General features: G+C 51.2%; 1 protein-coding gene across 1 annotated transcript; it reads left to right on the forward strand.

Moving 5' to 3' along the window:
* The first annotated feature begins 3,554 nt into the window (after nt 1-3,554).
* Nucleotides 3,555-19,704, forward strand: SCNN1G (sodium channel epithelial 1 subunit gamma). Its single transcript, XM_073361368.1, has 13 exons — nt 3,555-3,620; nt 8,035-8,359; nt 9,512-9,809; nt 10,533-10,726; nt 11,215-11,318; nt 11,800-11,963; nt 13,466-13,564; nt 14,489-14,606; nt 15,785-15,863; nt 15,954-16,011; nt 16,644-16,705; nt 16,909-16,984; nt 17,484-19,704. The coding sequence occupies exons 1-13, from the start codon at nt 3,590-3,592 to the stop codon at nt 17,871-17,873; spliced, it is 1,998 nt and encodes a 665-aa protein (XP_073217469.1). The 5' UTR covers nt 3,555-3,589; the 3' UTR covers nt 17,874-19,704.
* The last annotated feature ends 2,834 nt before the right edge of the window (nt 19,705-22,538 follow it).

Genomic DNA, 22,538 nt, shown 5'->3' on the forward strand with positions numbered 1-22,538 from the left:
AAGAGACAGTCTGACTCACAGAGCAAGCGTCTGTACTGCTTCTTGCTAGTGGAGATTCTCCTTAACTCAGTGGTAGGAGCCTGTGGTTTGAATTAGGAGGATCTGGGTTCTGTCCCAACGGTTGGTTTGAAGTTCCAAGCATGGACCGCCGTGGCAGCTGGGAAGACTTAGCTGGCCAGGCATTTGTTAAAATATGTCTGTGTCTGGTTTATCGCCACTGTACAAGAACCCTCCTTTTACCTGCATGTTTGTTACAAAAATTCCCTCACTATGTTTTTATTTTCAGATAATTTACAATATTTAAATTGTTCTGTAAGTGGATGCATGGATCTGGAAGAAGTCTTTGTGCCTAGTACATTAATGTTGGTTAGAATATGATGTTAGATTTTATTAATAGGTTTCCCCTATGTCCCACTGACATCAGTCATATGCAACTATTGGGCAGCAGCAGGGTGTTCAAGCAGAAGTGACTTTTCTCCGCTTCGTGAGGTCTGACTTGTATAACCTGTTATGGGCACAGTCTGAGATTCACGGTGGTGTGAATGAGGCCCACCAAATCCATACCACTGACTTGATACATAAAGCAGCAGGGGCCTTCTGATCACCCACCACAAAAAGAGAAACAGGATTACACAGACTAGTTCACACTCTGGGATCAGAAAACAAGTGACACATTCTTGATATTCACAATTGCCCCTCTCCCCAGGCTTCCCCAAAAACCCAGGGGAGGGAGGAAAGGCCAAAGACTCCATGAAGTCTGTTGGGGACCTTACCATGTCAATTATTAACCAAGGAGGTGCTCAGATACTGTAGTGATGGATGCCAGTCCAGAACCCTGAAATACGTGAAGCTCAGGAATGCTTCTCTTAGGTGTGTGGGATTAGTGAGATAAGCAATTGTAATTTTTACAATGACTGCTTTAGCATGTCAGCGCTTTGTCTGCAGACACCTTATGGATCCCATCCCGCGCCCTCTGTGAATGTAATGGAATAGTTCCAGGTACAGCTGATTTCAGACACGGCCTGTGGACAGCCCTCCTCTTTCTCCCCTCTCTATTGGCAGCACCAGTGGAAACTCTGAAATCCTAGTCATGATGTTGTTTGCAGCTCTTGGGCTTAGTGATGCAAGGCTGCCATTTCCACACCCTGGAAATGACCCAGAACTGTATAAAGATTAGCCAGCTCCCTGTGACCAACTTCAGACTGTAGGGGAAGGGAACTGCTCCAAGTTTGGGTTCAGACACTGCTGAGATCACAAGAAGCCACGAACATTTCATCCTGAGGGCCATTCTTTCCCCAAACTCCTCAACGCCCACTTTCCAAGCTCCCAAGTGCTAGCACACGTGGAGTGTGAGACCAGTGCCAATGCCACCTCAGGAAGCAGTGGGGCTGGAGAGCCAGAGCTGTGTAAGTTTTCCTCCATACCAGGCCCATTCCCTCCATAACATCGTGTCTCTGGGCTAAAACCACAAAGGGACGTAGGTGTTGCAATGCTCAATCCAAGCCCCGCCCTTTTGAGGTAGTTAGATACTGAACTCCGGGCCCTAGGAAGGTGCCTAGCTCTGCTTGGGATTCACAGCCATGAACTTTCTCCTGGAATTAGGCACCTAAGCCAGGTCGGCCTCCCTTTCTCAATAAAGAACAGAGAGCAGGAGACCCCATTACAGCAGTAGCCCAGGGGGCATGATCAGGGCACTCACTTGGGATGTGGGAAAGCTGTTTTCAAATCCCTACTCTGCCTGATTTGCAGCAGGGACTTGAATTTGGGTTTCTTACATCCCAGGTGAGTCACCTGATGGCCCGCCATGCTAGGGGATTCTGCTGAAGCTGGTCCAGGGCTCAGGCCTGGGTGAGGGTGACGAGCCAGCACTAGGATGTAGGTGGTTTGTGCATACCAACTGGCAGACACCTCACCCACTTTCCCAGAGAAACAGCATCTATGGAGTTGGGCAGCAACTTGAGCAGGAGGTTGGAGGATTTCAGTTAGCACCAAAGCTCTTTTGTGGAGCTGACCCTCTGCCATTATCTCTGGCCCTTTGTTTCTCCCATAGCAGCACGTATGTCTGACAAAGAACCAGGATGATTAGCCATGTGCCCTGTTTCCTGGCTTGCTGTCTGCCACCAGCCGCGATACACCTCGGGCAGCAGGCAGACTGGTGGTCGAGGGGGAGTTCCTGTGCAGCCCTGCTTTCCACACAGAGCTGGCTGCATAGGGAAACTGACCAGAACTGCACAGTTCCCTGCCTCGGGGTATGTTTCCCCCTGAGAATTATGTGAGTCCCTCAATGTGTAGAGATGAGTAACCAAAACATTTGTCTAACCCTCCACATGGCTATCCCATGGAGGCATTTGTTCCTCCTTGTTAATACATGAGGAAGAAACGCTTTGGGGAAGTACCAGGGGAGCACACTGTAAAGAAAATCACGGGGAATAACCCCCTCCCCACATGTGTACAAAATACCCTAATAGCCTCGTATACCTCATCCCCCCAACCACACACTCATGCACACCCTGCCTTCCAAGAGATTTCTTAGTGCTCAGAGGACATCTCTCTCCACCATCTCCCAAGATCTGGGAGGAACCTGCGCTCACGTTGGGGTCTCCCACATGTTGTACCTGTGTGATAACCCCCCCCCCCACACACACACACACACACACACACCACCAGGCAGCAGGAGGGACATCCAGAGCAGGTGCTCATCCAGGACAGTGGTTTTCAACCTTTTTTCATTTGGATGGAGGTGCGGACCCCTTGGAAATCTTAGACACAGCCTGGGACCCCCAGGGTCCATGGATCATAGGTTGAGAACCCTGATCTAGAACCTCCACAAGGGACTGACCTTGCTTGGAGTGAGGGAGTGAAGAGCAAGGAGGGCAGGCAGGCTCTGGGGCCCAGGGCTCAAGAGGCCGGGAGCTGACACTAGGGGGACAGGAGACTCCGTTTGGGAATCCTCGGACAGTATCATTGTGACTTGCTCTCCTTTGGGGCAAGTTTTATGTGTCTTGTGTTTGTGTCAACATTGAGACTGCGCCTTGTTCCTTTGAAAGTAATGTTCAGAAAAGCCAGGCAGAGGGTGCAGTGGGGAGCGCTGCCCCACACCCATGGACAGGAGGGGAAGTGCCCCACGCTTTAACCCCTTCTCCTGCTCCATCCCCTCCAGGGCTTTCACCGGGATGGCCCCGGTCCACAGGCTACTGTCCTGGGAATGGGAACCCCGGGCAGCGCTCCGCGCTGCTCTGCGGCTGGCCGGTCCAGTGCCCAGGCTCACCCCATGTCCCACCAGAGGGGGCAGCCCCGCAAGGCCCCTGCCTGCAGCCCGGGCCGCCCCACTCCCCGCAGCTGCAGCCCCCCGGCTCCGCAGGGAAGGGGCCCCCGACGCACGCAGGGGCAGGCTCAGCACCAGGCCTGCCGGCAGGGGGCGCCGCCGGGCCGCCGCGGGCCGGGCAGGGGCGGGGCAGCGGCAGGGGACGGGGACGGGGACCGGGACGGGGCGGCCGCAGCAGGTGCGGGTCGGGGCGCAGCGCTCGCATCCCGCAGTGACACCTGCCGCCTCCCGCCTGCAGCACCCGCCGGCCGCCGCGCCGGCCGCATGGAGTCCCGCAGGCCAGGAGACGCCCGAGGTGAGAGCGCCCCGGGGTGCCCCGTCACTGGGGTCCTGCCCCGGAGCAGAGCGGGGTCCCAGGGGAGGGACCTGGGGCTGCGGAGCAGAGCGGGGCTCGGGGGGAGGGACCCGGCGGGGACGGAGCAGAGCGGAGCCCGGGGGGACGGAGCAGAGCGGGGCCCGGGGGGAGGGACCCGGAGGGGGGGACGGGGGGACGGAGCAGAGCGGGGCCCGGCGGGGACGGAGCAGAGCGGAGCCCGGGGGGACGGAGCAGAGCGGGGCCCGCGGGGAGGGACTCGGGGAGGACTGGGGGACGGAGCAGAGGGGAGCCCGGGGGGACGGAGCAGAGCGGGGCCGCGGGGAGGGACCCGGGGAGGACTGGGGGACGGAGCAGAGCGGAGCCCGGGGGGGACGGAGCAGAGCGGGGCCCGGGGGGAGGGACCCGGGGGGGACGGGGGGACGGAGCAGAGCGGGGCTCGGGGAAAGGAACCCGACGGGGACGGAGCAGAGCGGGGCCCGGGGGGACGGAGCAGAGCGGGGCCCGGGGGGAGGGACCCGGGGGGGACGGGGGGACGGAGCAGAGCGGGGCTCGGGGAAAGGAACCCGACGGGGACGGAGCAGAGCGGGGCCCGGGGGGACGGAGCAGAGCGGGGCCCGGGGGGAGGGACCCGGGGGGGACGGGGGGACGGAGCAGAGCGGGGCTCGGGGAAAGGAACCCGACGGGGACGGAGCAGAGCGGGGCCCGGGGGGACGGAGCAGAACGGGGCCCGGGGGGAGGGACCCGGGGGGGACGGGGGGACGGAGCAGAGCGGGGCCCGGGGAAAGGGACCCGGGGAGTGCGCACCTGTCTGTCCTAGCGCGCTCAGGGTCCACGGGCATCTCCTCCGCCCTATGGCCTCGGCGCTGACTCCTGCCAGTCTCTGCGCTGGGGTGAGCCGGGCAGCCTGCGCCAGGCGCTGCGATGCCCCCTCCTGTGTCTCCGGGCAGCCAGAGCCTTCCCCCGGGCCGAGGGTCTCGTGTCCCCAGCTCCCCTCCCCGGCCTGGAGACACCGGCGCCGTTTGGGAAAGACCGGAGCGTTTTAAAGGCGATTCTGTCTCTGCAGCTACCCCAGCGCCTGCCTCCGAGAGCTGGCGGGGCTCCGCGCCCCTGGCTGGGCTCGTGGCTGGTCCGCCTGCCTGGAGAGCTGGCGGCAACCCACAGCTCCTGGGGCATGGCAGAGCTTTTCAGCCTTTCATTCTCTTCCTGAGCGAAGGGTCCCAGGACCGATTGGGACGGGGACTGCTCATGTACTGCTTCTTCCCGGCAGGAGCCTTGGGGCCTTGATCCTTCCCTCCTTGTATAGGCAAAACCCAGGGCCAGGAGGAGTGCTGGGGATGGACCCTGCAGGTCTGTCCCACCAGTGGGAGTTCTGCACAAGGGTTTGTGCCCAAGGAGGCCAGGTGAACCTCAGGGCAGGGGGTGACAAAGGAGAGCCCCAATTAGCAGAGAGGTGAGGCTGGTGCCTTCCAGGGCTGCTTCAGTTCCACTTCCTAGAAACATCCGGGTAGAAAATAAGTGTGTATCTTTCACGTTAAAATCAGCAAACACTTGTAATAATGGATAACTTAAACCACAGGGGAAAGCTCCTGCCTGGCTCTTGCTTTCAAATGCGGAGGGACCCTTCCCTTGTCACAGATCATGGCCCTGATCCTGGGGAAACTCATGCATCCGATGAAGCGAGCTGTAGCTCACGAAAGTTCATGCTCAAATAAATGGGTTAGTCTCTAAGGTGCCACAAGTACTCCTTTTCTTTTTGCAGATACAGACTAACACGGCTGTTACTCTGAAACCTGTCATGCACCTGGGTAACTTTACTTATCTCAGTAGCCCTATTAACTTAAATAGGACTGACTGCACCAGTAAAGTTGCTCACTTGATTAAATCTGTTGTAATTGGCCCCAGTGTCTGTACGTACAAGATGATGGTTTCCTATTTCTTGAGTAAACTTCATTTTTCTGAGTAACAGCCGTGTTAGTCTGTATCTGCAAAAAGAAAAGGAGGACTTGTGGCACCTTAGAGACTAACCAATTTATTTGAGCATGAGCTTTTGTGAGCTACAGCTCACTGCATCGGATGCACACTGTGGAAAGTACAGAAGACGTTTTTATACACACAAACCATGAAAAAATGGGTGATTATCACTACAAAAGGTTCTCTCTCCCCCCCACCCCACTCTCCTGCTGGTAATAGCTTATGTAAAGTGATCACTCTCCTTACAAAGTGTATGATAATCATTTTTCTAACATTTTGTACATGACTGGAGATCTGCAGGTGTGCGTGTCTTTACGTCTGGTTTTGAATAGTGGGATTTTCCTTTAAAAGATTCATGAATTCAAGAGACTTGGGCAAATCTGCAATAAGAACATATTGTGGAATGTCAGGTTTCAGAGTAGCAGCCGTGTTAGTCTGTATTCGCCATTTCAATGTGCCATTTGTGTGGAAGTGTTTTGCTATTTTTTGCACAAATGCATGTGACAGTGACACTTCCTAGTTGGGAAATATTTAGAAAAATGATCAGTGATGCACTTAGCAGCTGGCACTGCACCAGGACACTTTCTAGGTGCTCAAATTCCATGATACAGAATAATAGGCTAGGGCCAGTAACTGCGGGTTCCTGTCTCTGTAGCTGCCAGGTGTTTCTATTGTAATCAGAGGCCTGTGCTTCCCAGCCTGGCAGCTGTGTCAGTGAGCTGCTATGCCGATGTCATTATCCTGTTTGCCCTGGAAGTGCCTGTAATTCTCACTTAGGGCCCAATCCTGCAAACAGTTCTGTGTAAGAGTAACTTTACTCATGTCAGTAAACCCCGGCGTTGAGATCAACAGTATTTGCAGGATTGGGCCCACAGTGAATTTGGTGCAAGAGGAGCAGATGAGCTCTAAGGCAGGGGGCCCTGGCTTAACACAGATCACCCGGATAATTAGCAAAGGGAGCAAGCAAGAAATACCAGAGATTAATGAGTTTGCATATGCCTTTGCTAGATTTGTGAATGCCCTCCAGAGACCGCTGTCTGCTTAGGGAAGTGGCCTTTTACTCACTTGGTTCCATATTGTTTTAAAATACTGAATACCTTTCCCAGATAGGGTTGCCAACCCTCTAGGATTGGCCTGGAGTCTCCAGGAATCAGCACTGATCACCTGGTGACTATTGAAAGTAATCTGGGAGATTTTAATAGGATATTTTAAACGACATTTCGTCATGTTGGGGGAAAACATCTCCCAGAATAGCTTCAGTCAGAGTTGGCAACTCTACTCCCAGACCTGAAGAAGAGCTCTGTAATGCAAAATCATAGAAGATTAGGGTTGGAAGAGACCTCAGGAGGTCATCTAGTCCAACCCCCTACTCAAAACAGGACCAAACCCAACTAAACCAGCCCAGACAGGGCTTTGTCAAGCCAGGCCTTAAAAACCTCTAAGATTCCACCAACTCCCTAGATAACCCATTCTAGTGCTTCACCACCCTCCTAGTGAAATAGTTTTTTCTAATATCCAACCTAGACATCTCCCACTGCAACTTCAGACCATTGCTCCTTGTACTGTCATCTGCTGCCACTGAAGAGCTGAGCTCCATCCTCTTTAGAACCCCCCTTCAGGTAGCTGAAAGTAGCTATCAAATCCCCCCCTCACTCTTCTCTTCTGCAGATTAAACAAACCCACTTCCCTCAGCCTCTCCTCATAAGTCATGTGCCCCAGCCCCCTAATCATTTTTGTTGCCCTCTGCTGGACTCTCTCCAATTTGTCCACATCCTTTCTGTAGTGGGGGCCCCAAAACTGGACACAATACTCCAGGTGTGGCCTCACCAGTGCCGAATAGAGGGGAATAATCACTTCCCTCGATCTGCTGGCAATGCTCCTACTAATACAGCCCAATATGCCATTGGCCTTCTTGGCAACAAGAGCACACTGTTGACTCATATCCAGCTTCTCATCCACTGTAACCCCTAGGTCCTTTTCTGCAGACTTGCCGCTTAGCCATTCGGTCCCTAGTCTGTAGCGGTGCATGGGATTCTTCCGTCCTAAGTGCAGGACTCTGCACTTGTCCTTTTTGAACCTCATCAGATTTCTTTTGGCCCAGTCCTCCAATTTGTCTAAATCACTCTGGACCCTATCCCTACCCTCCAGCATATCTATCTCCCCCATCCCACCCCCAGCTTAGTGTCATCTGCGAACTTGCTGAGGGTGCAATCCATCCCGTCCTCCAGATCATTAATAAAGATGTTGAACAAAACCGGCCCCAGGACTGACCACTGGGGCACTCCGCTCGATACCAGCTGCCAACTAGACATTGAGCTGTTGATCACAAAAGCTTGTCTCTCTCACCAATTGCTGGTACAATAAAAGATATTACCTCACCCATTTTGTTTCTTTAAAATATTTTTTCACCCTCCATGTGTAGAGTTAAACATGGCTCCTGGGCAGATGATCAAAGCCAGGATCAAGAAGACTTTGCCAGTGACTGGCCCTCAGGCTCCAACAGTCAGTGAGCTGATGCATTGGTACTGCATGAACACCAATACGCATGGCTGCCGGCGTATCGTGGTATCAAGGGGACGCTTGCGCAGGTTCATCTGGATCCTGCTCACCTTGAGCGCCGTGGGGCTGATCCTGTGGCAGTGTGCTGAGCTCGTCATGTCCTATTACACGGCCTCTGTCTCAGTCACTGTGCAGTTCCAGAAGTTGCCCTTCCCCGCTGTCACCATCTGCAATATCAACCCTTACAAGTAAGCCATGAGGGGTCAGGGGATGGCTAATTACTGTATGAATGGCAGGGTCATGCCATTATGGCCAGGGTGGGCATGCTTTCAAAGGACACGAGGAAAGTGTTTCTCAGACATTTGTTAAATAATTTTTCCTCAAAACTCTGTCCAGCACTGAGCCCCTCAGGAAGCTTATCCTGCTGCTCTGACACCCCTGCTCTTTAATTCCATCCCCTTATTGTTAGCTCTGCCCCCTTCCCACAGCACCCTAAAATGCTGCACCTCTACTTTCTGGCTGTTTACACTCATCAGACATTTGTAGCCATATTTGACTTACCAGCACTGAGCCAAGCTAGATGCATTTAGCTTGTTTTATCTTTCTGCACGCATCAGCCCCCCCAGTCCCCTCTCTCTGAATGCCGTCCTTCCAGTAATGGAGAGCTCAGGCCTAACTAATATTCCAGGCACAAACTCTCCAATGGGGGACAGAGAGTTTTCCATCTCCTCTTGCTTGGATGGGATGCCTTGGCATATGCCATCCAAAATCACATGGGGTTCTTTTTCCTGCCAAACTGTATTGCACACTTCTGTCTAATCTGCTGTCCGCTCTCCCCACCCCAGTCTCTCTCTGCCATTCTTGCTTTCTGGTCTCTCCTGCCCACGGAGGATCTGCATTTCAGACTGTATTGTCCCAGCTGCATTGTCCCCAGGATAAATCTTTTCCATTTCTTGTCCATCTTTCTGCTCTCTCTAGTTTTGGCAATTCCTCCTCATTTAGTGCAATCCCCCAATATGTATCTGTTACTGCCTTCTCTAGCCTCTCCAGCTCATTAATTAAGATTTTAAAGAAGCGCGGATCTTACAGTGACCTCTTCACAGCTCAGTCTGTTGCTGTTTATAATGGCCTGTTGTCCATAGTCCTTCAGTCAATGGGCAATCTCTAGGATCTAGTTTTTACCCAAGCCAATTCAAATTAATTGTGTGAATAAAAGTTCCAAGTGAAGCATCAGCACTGAGTCAGTCTAGGGAGGAGAATGAGGAAGAGCTGGGTGTCCCCTATAATGGGCTATTCATTGTACAATGCGTAGGACAGGATAGGACTGTAGGGAGTAGTCCAGCAGGTTGACACCGGGAGAATATGGCATGTTATTTACTATTACCTTCTCTCCAATGTAGATATAGTGCAATGAAAGAGCATTTGTCTGAACTGGACAAAGAGACAAAAAATGCTTTGGAGACTTTATATGGCTTTTCAGAGGGCAAATCCAAGATACGTCGGGATGCAGATGACTGGAACGCTACAGAGAGCAAATTTCTTGAAAGAATCCCTCTGCTAAAGTTCAAAGACCTCTCTAAGAAGACTGTTACTGAGATTCCAAGTGGCAATAAGCGGAAAATTGAGACTAGTGTCTTTCACCAAGGTTCCAGCATGGTGAATACTGGGGAGCCACAAGATGTCGTGGGCTTTCAGCTGGTGAGTTCCATTCCTACGTGGTGACTGGGCGCGGTGTTGGCACAGGGAGTGGATGTGCTAGGGCAGGCACGACTGTTTGAGCAGATGACAAGTGTAGCAGTGGAGGGAAATGATAAAACTTTCAAGAGTTAATTGAGGCTTTAGAGAGGAATAGATACAAAGAACCTTCCAGGATGGAGAGACCCTGTACTGTAGGTCTTCCAAATCCATCGGTTCCTTAAACATCTCCATCCAATGCTTCCCGCAGATTATTCCGCATACCCACAACCCTCGGGGACAAAAAGTTCTTTTTGAAATCCAGCCTAAACTGCTTCCTCTTTATTGCCAACCATGACACCAGGGAGGTCATTTCTTAGATCCCCTATGATGAGCCCCCACTAGCCATGCTTCTTTAAGGTTACACACATTCAGTTCCTGATGTCCATGCTCACAGGAAAGGCCACTGGTGCCCAGATGAGCCACTTTGCTTCCTCTGTACCTTTTCCAGACTGATCTGCCTTCAGAATGCACACAGTTCTCAACACGAGGTCTACCAAGGACTTTTTGAAGAGGAACTGTTTGTATCCCGTAATACCTTATTTGTCTTTTTTTCCTCCACCTGCAACTAGAAACTTCTTGCTTGAGTAGCATTGTTCAGTAGAAATCATATTGCAAACCCTTCAGTGGAAAATTATACCACATCTTCCTCATCTGAAACTCATTTTCCTCCTTTATTATTGTTAGTGTGACCCAAACAACAGCAGTGACTGTGCAGTTTACACATTCAGCTCTGGGGTAAATGCTATTCAAGAATGGTACAAGCTGCATTATATGAACATCATGGCACAAATACCCCTGGAGACGAAAGTGAATATGGGCTACTCCGCTGAGGATCTTCTGCTGACGTGTTTCTTCGATGGCATATCTTGCGACACAAGGTCAGTGCACAAAAATTACTCACCAGCCTAACTTCTCACTTCTTAAAATAAACGTCAAACAATTAGGAATTAAATGTTTGTTATTTACAGAGTGCAAATCAGTGCGCTCAGGAATATACAGAGCATAGAGGAAGCCACCGTCCCTTGCTTACTATCTAGATTAGGCGGACTGCACCATTCAGACTGACAATCAGCCAATCACCAGGCTCAGAATGGTGAAGACAGATGTGTAAATTTTAACATTGTGTTACACACGTCTTGCTCTGACAGATTATCGCTGACAGGTTTAGCAGTAAACGTGCATTTGAAGGTGGGTTGAATGAAGGAGGATAGTCATTTGGAGCACAAAGAAAGACTGTTAAAATGAACTTCAAGCACCAAACCTGCTTGTTCTCTCTCAGGCTCATGGGCGATCCAGTGAGTAATTTACATTGCCATGGGCAGTTAGACCAGAGCCTAGGATGAAAAAAATGTTTGCTCTCTTTTAGAAACTTCACCCCTTTCCATCATCCACTGCACGGCAACTGCTACACCTTCAATAGTGGAGAAGACGGGAAAGTCCTGACCACTTCCACAGGAGGCAGCGAGTATGGTAAGGGGACCAAGCTGGTAGAGACATTCGAAAGCAGATTGTTCAGGGAACTGCATCCTAAGGGGGTTGACGGACATGTCGGCATTAGACGTGTTATCTGATTGGGTTGGTTCAAATGAACATTTCCCCAAGCTGTTGCCAAATCTCATGAATCAAGTGTTGTTGCATCACTAGAGTTTTTCCACCTGAAATTATTCCTCTCCAGTTATGTAACTTGGTTTTTTAACAGGTTTTCAGTAACATTCGAAGTCATCACTAGTAGTTATTATTAGTTGTGTTGGATGCTAAAGATTAGCTGCAGGAGTACTTGGACACTCCAATGATATCTGGACAATTCCACTTGAAGCCAGATGTTTAATCCAAACGGATGATGACAGTTAAAACTGAAGAAGATTGTACAGTGACCATAGATGAGTCAACTCTCCCTGAGCTAGGGCTCTAGCTTTTTTAACCCCGTTAATGCTATTTCTTTGTTCTGCAGGATTGCAGGTCGTTCTTTACATAGAGGAAGCAGATTACAATCCCTTCCTGGTGACCTCTACGGGGGCCAAAATCATTGTCCACGACCAGCAGGAATATCCCTTTATTGAAGATATTGGCACTGAGATTGAGACTGCAGTGGCCACCTCCATTGGGATGCACTTTGTGAGTGGCAGAGATCTTTCTTCTCGGGCTCATGAGCGCTTACAAACACTGTGTTAATTGTGTTAAATAGATCCCCGCTGCTGCCTCACAGCATCCAGGAAAGCTAGCAGAGAGCTGGGAGGGTACATTTATGCCCCAGGCCTGGCTATCTAAAGCACCTTAGAAAGCATGAGGCCAGAGAGAGAGCCACTGTAACTAAGCTGTGTTTGAGCACTCTCCTGACTCAGGTTTTACTGCTCAGGGGTGAGAGCTGTTGGAAATACAGGCCTGTGGGAATCCCACACCTACGGGTGATCCTGGTTTTATCCCACGGATTTCTTGAGGATTTTGATGTTTTCTACAACGTCTGAGGCACCATCCACACCATCAAACCCCTGCTTTAACTCATGTTCTGCAGCACAGTACAGACATGGTTGTGGGTCAGATCAGGTGGTTTGGCTGCCAGAGCAGACGAGCTAAAGCACAACTCTGACGTCTGGCTATTCTGATTGGCTAGATGGGTCTGTGCTTACTGCCCTCCTGGCTGTGAAGAGACCTTTCCAGGTGGCCATGTCTGCACTCGCCTGCCTCAGGAAATCTCCCACCATTGCTATCACTCAGGGTAGGGTGGAGGCTGAAATAAGGTGCTGGGAGTTTCCCAAAGTAGTATTTGGAGTGGCTGGGTGTGTCAAGCCGTGCCCTGATAGTCCATGCATTAGAAAGGACAGTAGGGTAAAGTCTGACAGGTTCACATGTGCATATAGTTGACTGTCTTCCAGGTGTCTGGATAAGCATTAGGGACAAGTGACTTTATAGTGTCTAAAAATATGGGACTTTCCCAAAGAGGCTTGTAGCTTTCTATAAAAGCAGGCATGAGTAATCAGCAGCAGAGGGTTAGATCTATAGAGACCTAAATACCTCCCAATCCTGCCTAACCCCCATGTCCTTGTTTTGATGCCTATAGAATAAGAACAACTCCACATATCACATCAGCAAAACTCTACTAGAACAACTCTAGATATTGAAAAACATGGTTTGCCTTGGCATTCCTCAACCAAGTCATACACTGCCTTAAAGTCCCAGAGTCGTGTCTTGAGACAGCTGGTCACAGAACAAGACTTGGTGCACAGTGAATAAGACAGTCACTCAAACAGAAAAGATTGACAGCACACAAATTCTGATGTGGAAGAAGTGCCCTTTCGTAGCAGGGAGCCATTGCAAATATTCTGAATGTGTAGGCGGTTAGACTTTGAGTACCCTGAATTATGGTAGGCAGGAGGCATCTCATGGAGGCGTCAAATATAATTAGGAAAAAATCTAAAAACCATTCTAGCCACATAATCTCCTACTAAAAGCAACCTACGTCCTACAGGCTAATTCACGTAAGCTAGCTTCAGTCCTGCCCCATCATTGTTATAGTTTAGGACTGTGCTCCCAGGCCGTCCAATAAGCAGCACTGAATGGTCTCTTTCCTTCAGCTCGGCTGGGGTCTCTCAAGTCAACATTTGTTTTCTGGTTTTCAGACTCGGTCTCACAAGCTAAGCAAACCGTACAGCGACTGCACAGAGACCGGCACTGACATTCCAGTAGCGAACCTCTACAACAAGAGCTACTCACTCCAGGTAAAGCTCTGTTACGCTTGCTTTTTCAGAGACCAGGTGGGGGATGTAATATTAATAAAATTATTATATCTGCTCTTGGACCAACTTCTGTTGGTGAGAGAGACGAGCTTTCGAGCCACAAGGAGCTCTTCCTCAGGCTTTTCAGTCATTTGAGCGATCCCCTTGTACAAACAGCACAGGATTCTGCCCCCAACCCTGCAGGATCACTGCTGCAGTTGAATGCTTTGGATCACAGCTGTAGAATACCGCAGTACTTTTAAAATCAGGGTTTTGTTCCAAAATGATTGAAGCTTGAAGTTGCCTTGGGGATTCTGTCATATAGCAGGAACATTAGCTCATTATGAAATTCTCTGGCACTGCTGGACTGGAAAATATTGGCCAAACAAATGTTGCAGCTTAGTAAGCCTTGAAGCCAGAAATTGTGACCCCTGTCAGATAAGACTCCATGAACAACTGATACTATCTAATCTGTGTCCAACCAGCAGAACGCTTACAAAGAAAGTTTCCACTAGTTTTGCAAGGCTCCTGTAATAGGCTCCACCGTGAGAGCATCAAGCATCCTGGTTTCCTCCATGCTAGTTCCCATTGCTCTTGTATTAATTGCTACTTTTTGCAAATCCAGTACCTGGGCTTGATTTTTCTCTTAATGGGTATTAAAATGCCAGCACCCGGTGATGTGATGCCAGCTGAGGTCACACGGGCCTCCAGCAGAGTTAGTGCCTTAAAGCATGGAGCCCGGCACTGCAGTCGGTAGGGACTGAAGATGGGGCCCCACCTACTGGAAATGCCAGCTGAAAATGTTAGTTCCTGCTGGTTCCAGCTGACAACCCATTTAGGAACAGAGCAGTAACCTAGAAGCAACCCAGGCCTGCTTGTGCATTTGTTGACCCATGGAAACCCAACTCTTGGTTTCTTTCCCTGCAGATTTGCCTGCATTCCTGTTTCCAGAGGGCCATGGTGGATACCTGTGGCTGTGCCCAGTACGCCCAGCCCTTACCTCCCGGGGCAGAATACTGCAACTACAAGAAATACCCCAACTGGAGTAAGTTCTCCACAGCATGAGTAAAGCCCCTGCACAGCCTCCTTTACTGCCTAGTTACAACCACCAAATGTCCTGCTGGCAGACAGGTCCCAGCTCCACCCCTGGCATTAGATCATTACCACACACACTATACTCCACTGAAATTGCCACCCACACAAGCCCATCCGGGCTGGAGGAAAGGTGAATCTGCCTTGGACTAATGCGGGCGCCCTGGCCAGTTTTTATTGCTCAGCCCAGAGATAGCTCTCTGCTAGCAAGAGCCGCCTTGTCTCTGAAATCCCAGCAACACACTTTGTAACACTAGTTAATTGTACTCTGGTAGCATCTGGAGGCCCCGCCTGAGTCCAGGGCTCTGTTGTGCTAGGGCTCTCAGGACAAATTTTTTGGTGGCCAGTCAGAGTGCGGCTACCAACTCTTGTTGGTGGCCACTCTCACACTTTTCCCTAAAATACTTAATTAGCATTAGGAAAAACAAACAAATATGCACATAGACACGGCCAAATCATTGTAACTTATTTATTGCTAACTAGTAATGGGGCATTGGGGTGGTTGGCCAGGGGAGGTAGCAGGGGTCCAGAGCATGAAGCTTTGTGGCTGGGGGTCAGGGCCTGGGGCTGGAGCTCAAAGCCCCATGGCCAGAGCCTGCTGTCCTGCCACCCCAGGGCTGGAGCCCAACGCCTGAGCCCCACTGCCACTGGAAAGGTAGGGAACTCACCAGCTGCCTGCTCCCCCAGGTGTCTCCAGATGGGAGCAGGGCCCAACCCCCTGCTGGCGGCCGCAGCAACCAACACCAGGGCAGTGCATCCAGGAGCAACAGGGACGGGGAGGGGCCGCTGCTTTCCCATCCCTCCCAAATCACAATCAAGGAGGCTGTGGCCACAAGAAAAGCCGCTGGTGGCTGCATTTGAGAAACACCATGCTCACTGCTAGACACGGCATAAGCATAGCGAGCGCCTGTCCCTGCCCCGAGGAGCGTGTCTTTCCAGGGAAAGTATTTACCCCCATTTCGTAGCTGGGGAAATGAAACCCTCAGAAGAGGGGGGACTTGCCCAAGGGACAGAGTGAGTCTGTTACAGAGCCAGGAATTGAACCCAGATCTCCCAAGCCCAGTGTATTAAGCACAAGACCAGACTCTCTCTGGCTTCCCCAGCCAGTTACCCTGCACTCTCTTTCTGCAGTGTACTGCTACTACGAGCTGCATGAGAAGTTTGTGAAGGAGCAGTTGGGCTGTCAGCAGATTTGCAAAGAAGCCTGCAGGTAAGTCCAGCTGCCAGATAGGCAAGAAATGAAACATTCCTTATGCAGGAATTCAGACTGACAGCTAACACTAGGCTTCTTTTCCCACAGCTTTAAGGAATGGACGCTGACCACCAGCTTAGCCCAGTGGCCATCTTCAGTTTCTGAGGTGAGCTCCCAGTTCTGCTCTGCTTGCTCAGCCGGCCTAGATGCACAACGAGAGTTGCAGGCTCCGCGTTCAGGCTGGCTTGGTTCCCTTGTGCCTTGGACCACAGGATCATTGTCAGGCTGGGGCTTTCCCCTGCTTCTGCTGCTGTGTCAGTGAGGGCTGCCCTCCCCCCAAAGGGGGGGATGAGCCCAGATTTCTCAGCAATGGGGAGATGAGGTTACAAGGGCGAACAGCCTCCCGCAATGAAAGGGGGCAGGGAAGCTTCACAGCTCCAACAGGAACTAGGTAAAATCCAGAGGTGCAGCCTTGGGAGTGAGAGGCCCCTTCTGTATTTGTGAGCATTGGCCTGGTGCTCCTGACCAGGGGATCTGAACACTTGCAATGTGTGAGGCTCCCATAGCCAGGTACAAGGACACGGCCCTGGCCAAGGAGCTCACCAGCTAACCTGCAAACGTGTCCCCTGGGGGTTCAGTCTCTCTGGGTCTGCGAGATCCCCCCACTTGGCGGTAGCGTGAGGGCCCCACCACACAATCATGGCATTCTAGAATGGAACCCGAGCCAAATGAGCTGTCACATCCTGGGCTCCCTGGGCTTGTGCTCATGGCAGTTGCATTGTTTTCTTGTTTTCCAAGGACTGGATGCTTCGAGTCCTCTCTTGGGACAAAGGGCAGAAAATCAACAAAATGCTGAACAAGTAAGTTTCCCCCTGTGTATTTCCAGCCTGTGTCCCGAGTTCAGATACAATCACAGCGGCCCTAACAATGGCAATGGAAAAGAACGCTCCCTTCGAGGGGCCTGGCCCTACTCGTCCAACTGGTTCTTTAAATCACTCTTCAGTGATCCTCACGCTATTGTTTGACTAAAGCCAGGGCCTGCTCTCTCTCTCTCCCTTCCCAGAACGGACCTCGCAAACCTCGTGGTGTTCTACAAAGACCTGAACGAGAGATTCATTTCCGAGAATCCCGCCAACAACGTAAGCTCTGACGTCTGCAGTCTGTTTAGACCCAGAATAGGTCCAGTGCAGGCAGCGGGAGAACAAGCTCCCCCAAACAGTGCCCTCCAACGTGCCCCAGTCCTGTCCTGTCGCTAGCATCTCCAGGGGCATGTGGGGAGGTCAGGTTCCTTGGCTCATTCAGTCCTTGTCCTCTGTCACGTAGGCACCTCTCCATGGGGAACTGCCCGGAGACAAGTGTAAGTGACTGTTCGGTTTCAACGTTAGTTGACATTTCTAGAGCATAAGCTAGAGTGGAGCAGGCAGGAAGCTTAGAGACGTGCCCATTATATTTTGCCTTCACTTTAGTGACCAGATTTCTGTATTGGGCAAGTTGTGTCCCTTTAACAGTGTCTAGTTACCCAGCCCCTGGGCACCTCGTGACAGACGCTGATTGCTCTAGCTCAGAGACGTCTCCTCTCTGGCTGCTGCTGGTTGCCTGGCTGGTTCAGGTGTAACCTTGCACTCTCTTCTCCTCCAGATTGTTATTCTTCTTTCCAACTTCGGGGGCCAGCTGGGCCTTTGGATGAGCTGCTCCGTGGTTTGTGTCATTGAGATCATCGAAGTTTTCTTCATCGACTCCTTCTTCATCGTCATGCGGCACCGCTGGCAAAAGGCGAAGAAATGGTGGAATGACCGAAAAGCAACACCCCATCAGGAGCCCCCTCAGCGTAATGCTCCAGCCAAAGGGGGCCACGACCACACCGTGTGCCCCGACGAAGACCTGCCCACCTTTAACACTGCCCTTCACTTACCACTGCCCCAGGAAAATCACATGCCCAGGACTCCCCCGCCCAACTACAGCACTTTGCAGCTAAACGCTGCATTCACAGACCCGCTGCCCGACTCTCTGGAGGGCAGGAGCCATTGACCATATTTGTCTCCTCATCCAGAGGCCAAAGCAGGCAATGAACGTGTCATCTGGGTGTCCAGGAGCGAGAGGTGTGTGTCTGGGGGTGAGCGCTAGGGGACTATCGGGTCCAGCCTCGAATTCAGGGATTTGGAGCTTTGTGGTGAAAGCGTCTCTGGGAGGAGCGTGGGCAGGAGGATTCAGCCCCCGGCATAGAGCAGGGGTTGGTAACGCCAGGTCCAAGTCCCTGGTGTTTTCCAGTGAAGGGTTGCTGGCGCTGGTTTATGTAGGATGTGGAACTGAGCTGTGAGGGGTCTTGCCAAACAGTGACAAGCCACACACCCCTCCCCATTCCATCTGGGTAGGAATCAGGCCTCGGGAGAAGCAGGCATATCAACATGATACCACACCTGCTCCAGGCCTGACACGTGGGACCAACCCAGGCCTTTAGCGCGGCTTGTGTCACTTGGCTAGGAGCAGGCAGAGAGGGAGCTCTCGGAAAAGAGTTAAAACCTGCAGGTACTGGGTGGTGGCGAGAGGAAAGGAAAATACCACTGTAGGGTCAGATTCTAACCGCTTCAGCTAAACACTGAGCAGGTAGGATTCTGCCAGCTGCATCCCAAGAGAGAAATTCCTTAGCCTGGAGGAGAACCTTGAAAGCCAATCGAACTCCTCCTGGAGTAAGGCACAACTCAGCCTGAGTAAAAGGGAGCCAGAGTCATCCCCAACCCTTCCTTTAAAATGCCTGAAGTCTAATTTTGAGCAGGATAATGACCAGACACAGCAATCAGTGCGCTCAAAGTAACCCACTTAAAGTGCAGGTGCCCTTGGCACACTCGGGTTCCAGCACTCTCAAAGGGCAGCTGCATCCTCTTCGTGCTACAGTCATTTTGGCCCTTCTGCTGGGAAATACCATTCAAATGCCAGCCTCATTCACTGGCACACACCCTTAGCCCGCACACAGCCTGAAGAACTGGGCTGTGCTCTGGGAAGCATCTCAAGGGCCAGGAAGGAAGAGGAATCCCACTCCAGGGCACAGTGGCAGCAGAGCCCCCTGGGAATTCCTGCACCCAGACCCAGCCTTAACGGGGAACAGTGAGCAGAAGATACACTGACCCCATCCCCAGGCATGTTTCCCTTAAACTCCCCTTGTCCATTAGCATGCAGCGAGTTCCCTATGGAGCTGCTCTCTCTGATGCCAAGCCCCTGTGCACGGGCTCCTTGGATCCTACCACTAGTTCCTCCCTGGCCGGGAGGCACTGTGCCTGTAGATCTGACCCACTGAACTGAGATGAAAACAGACGCTGGTTTTCAAACATTGGTTCTAAAAAGGTCACTGCTCAGGCCCGTTCTCACAGAATGGGTTAGCCCGAATCACTGGCGTTTCCCTGCCTTGAGCACATGATCGTGATAACATTCAGGGCCCAATTCTGCCCCCCTTGAAGTCAACAGCAAAACTCCCATTGAGACCCCAGAGTGAAGGCTGCAGTTCATTGTCCTCTCTGGTGTGCCCAGTTTATTGCAGGGGAGCACACAGCTGGCAGGTGCATTCTGTATGGAGGGGTGGGTGCCCGGCCATGACTCAGAATCTCCCTCTTCCTAGTTGGTTCCAGCAATGGCCTCCTGGGAGCTGAGTCGGGTGGGCTGCATGAGTGTTAGGATGGCTGTGTGCTGGGCCAGCATGACCTCATGGGCTTTCAGAGTACTGTGTTGTCAAATGAATCAGGCATCTTAACAGTGAGAACAAAGATGTTTCCAAGAGTGCAATATAAGAAGTCTTTTTTAACTGAATTATTTACCAGCAGGGAGGCTGGAAAACGAAGAACAGGGAAAGATATATTTTTGAATAAACTGGGGTTTTTTAGTTAATGGATGTGTGTGTTGTTCTGCTTGGATGTCCAAAGTCATTGCTGAGAACAAGTGAGCTGTGCCTCGCTCTGCCCTGGCCCGCTCTATCCTAGTTCTTTACATTTGTAACAAGGGACCAACTCAGAACTGCTCAGCAACTGGGAGCTGCCCTTCGGGCTTGTCTACACAGTGGCTAATGTAATGTGCACCATGCGGCTGTAATTTCTAAAGCGCGTCGTGTTGCACATTAATTGGTCCATGTGGTCCCCGCAGGTGTGTACAGCACATTCCCTGGAGGGCTTTAACTACCAGCAGGGTCTACGTGGACCAATTAACACACTTTAGAAATCACATCCCCCAGAGCACATTACCCCACCGTGTAGATACGCTATAGGGGAATTGATTTACCTTGCCACCAAAGGGGCAAGGTAGAGGCTCCACCTTGAAGGGATGAAATGCTGAGAGCAAAGGGTTGGCTGCCTGGGTCCTCTATAAACAACCATGTCTTGTTATTTGAAGAGGCACCTTCTCCCACAAGGCATACCTTCTTCCAACTTCCTGATTAAATTCTATGCCAAATCAAAACAAAAATTCCCCCACATCTTCCGGGGCTTTGCCAAAGGTGTGTGCTGCAATCAGGTGGTCATTTCCCAGAAGTTACACCTCATTAACACTATAAATATGCTGTGATTTATAGTGAGAAAGGCAGGGCTCCTTGGACAGCGGATTCTCCGGGGTTCTGTCTGGAACAAAGCTCGGGAACTGAAACATGCTTTTCTTTTGTGGGGTGACATTCTAAATGAAACATGTCAAGGGCTTTCCCACTTTCCTATGCAACCAGGATGGTAACATCTCCCTGGCTCACGACCTGCCATGCTCTTAAGGCGGGGCCTTTCCCAGCCTCTCCTCCATTTAGTTGGATGAAACCAGGACTATGACCTCAGTCAGCTCCTCCCTCTGCTCCATGACGAAGTTTAACGTCTGAAAGGGAAGAAGGATGCCAGGCCTCATATGCACAATGGAGAGCCGTGATGTACATATATACACAGCTTGGCTTCCCACCAGGTCATCCTGCATGACCTCTGGGCATTGTTCCCAGTGGAAGCCGTGAGCCTGGCCTTGCCAGCTTGCAGCGGGATGTGGTGAAGCTGGTATGTTCTCAGCCTGTTAGGGCCACTGAGATATGTCACCAATTGTGCTTCACATTTTTGGTAGCAGTGAGGAGTTTGGGGGCCTGTGTGTCACTCGGCTAGACCAATGCTGCACACTGGCTTCCTGAGCTTTATGCAAGAAATGAGGCTTTAAAGAATGAAAGTTTTCGCTGCAGACAGAACAGTTTACAACCCCTCTCTGAGGCAAGGAGCCAGCATGTTCCAACACAATAGGAGTTCTAGAGCATTTTACGTCTTTGCGGCTTTCCAAAATCACTAGTTAGGCAGAGTAGCCCCAACACCTCTCACGAAGCTGAGGGTTTTAGCAAGTGTGCCCACTAGACACACTTTGCATTTGAACTGACATTCCAGTATGTGAAAAGCTGTTTGGTTGATTTAAAATTACTGAAGCATCCAGTTCTCTGAAGGTGGGGAGTTCCCCCAGGGTCACACCCATCAGAAAACTGCAACATGTGCCCTGGTTAGAAGTTACTTTTGTAACTAAGCGAGAGCAAGCTCAGGAATAAGCCATTACATGTTACATACTTTAGAAGGCTGCACTCCATCATCCATGCAGCTGCATCACACCTGTCCTTGCTGATGCCACTTGAAGGGCAGAAAACCCTGGCATGGCTGTACAAGCATGGGTATGTGGGGGGAGGGTTAATTCAAGCTTCAATTACTGTATACATGCAGAATCCTAAATGCCAGAAAGGCAGAGAAAAGGGGCGGAAAACAGCTGTTCAATACACCCCAGCCTTCATGCGCTCAAAGAGTCCAAGACAATTTTTGTACTAGCTTACACAGCTCCATCCTGTGTAACAGCAACATCTCTTCCTCCTTTTCACCAATCACTTATTTGAGGAGCAGATGAGAATGTCAATTATCTTAAAATCCATTTCTTTGCCACTAGGGCAGCAGTCTCAGTTAGTGACGACTCAGGTCGATTTTGTAAGTCTCCCAGGAGAAGGAGACGGAGGAAGGGTGCCGCGTTGCTTCCACATCAGTTAGTTACTGGATGCAGCGAATACTCTCATGCTTATGCAATTGGATAGCCCCTGTTAGATTCACATCACCCGTGTGTATTGCCAGTCTGCTGAGCACAGGTTGCTGGATTAAATGCACACATGGCCTGAAGTTCTGATCTTAGAAATATGTGGTTCCCCAATGTCAGGTTTAAGTCTGTGCTGGCTCCTGATTCCAAAGGCTTCTGGGGCCATCTCAGCTGACAGGACCTTTGGCGATGAATCGCTGGAGGGTGCATATTTTGGCAGCAACAGACTGTAAACAGCTTGTGGTGCTGAGGAATTTTCTGGCTTGAGAAGGGCCAACATCCAGATGCGTAACATCCAGGCTGTGCTTGGCCAGGAGCCACCACCTCATGTCAAGATTTTATCTGTCATCAACTGAAGAACACTGGGTCTGGGTCAATACTTTGGGCCACTCTGCACTAGGAGCACTTTACCAACGCCAGGATACTCTAGACTTATAGACGGGCAGGACTGGAAGGGACCGTAACAGGCCATCTAGTGTAGGCCCCTGCACTCAAGGCAAAGCACTCCTCGCGTGGAGGCAGCTATACTGCCAAAGCAGGGTTTTTGCCGGTACAGCTAACTCCCCATTTAACCAAAACCTTATTATCCAAATCCCTTTTTGTCCCCCAGCATGAGACACACGCCCTCTGCAG

Source organism: Lepidochelys kempii, chromosome 10 (genome assembly GCF_965140265.1).
Source record: "Lepidochelys kempii isolate rLepKem1 chromosome 10, rLepKem1.hap2, whole genome shotgun sequence".
Taxonomy (NCBI): domain Eukaryota; kingdom Metazoa; phylum Chordata; order Testudines; family Cheloniidae; genus Lepidochelys; species Lepidochelys kempii.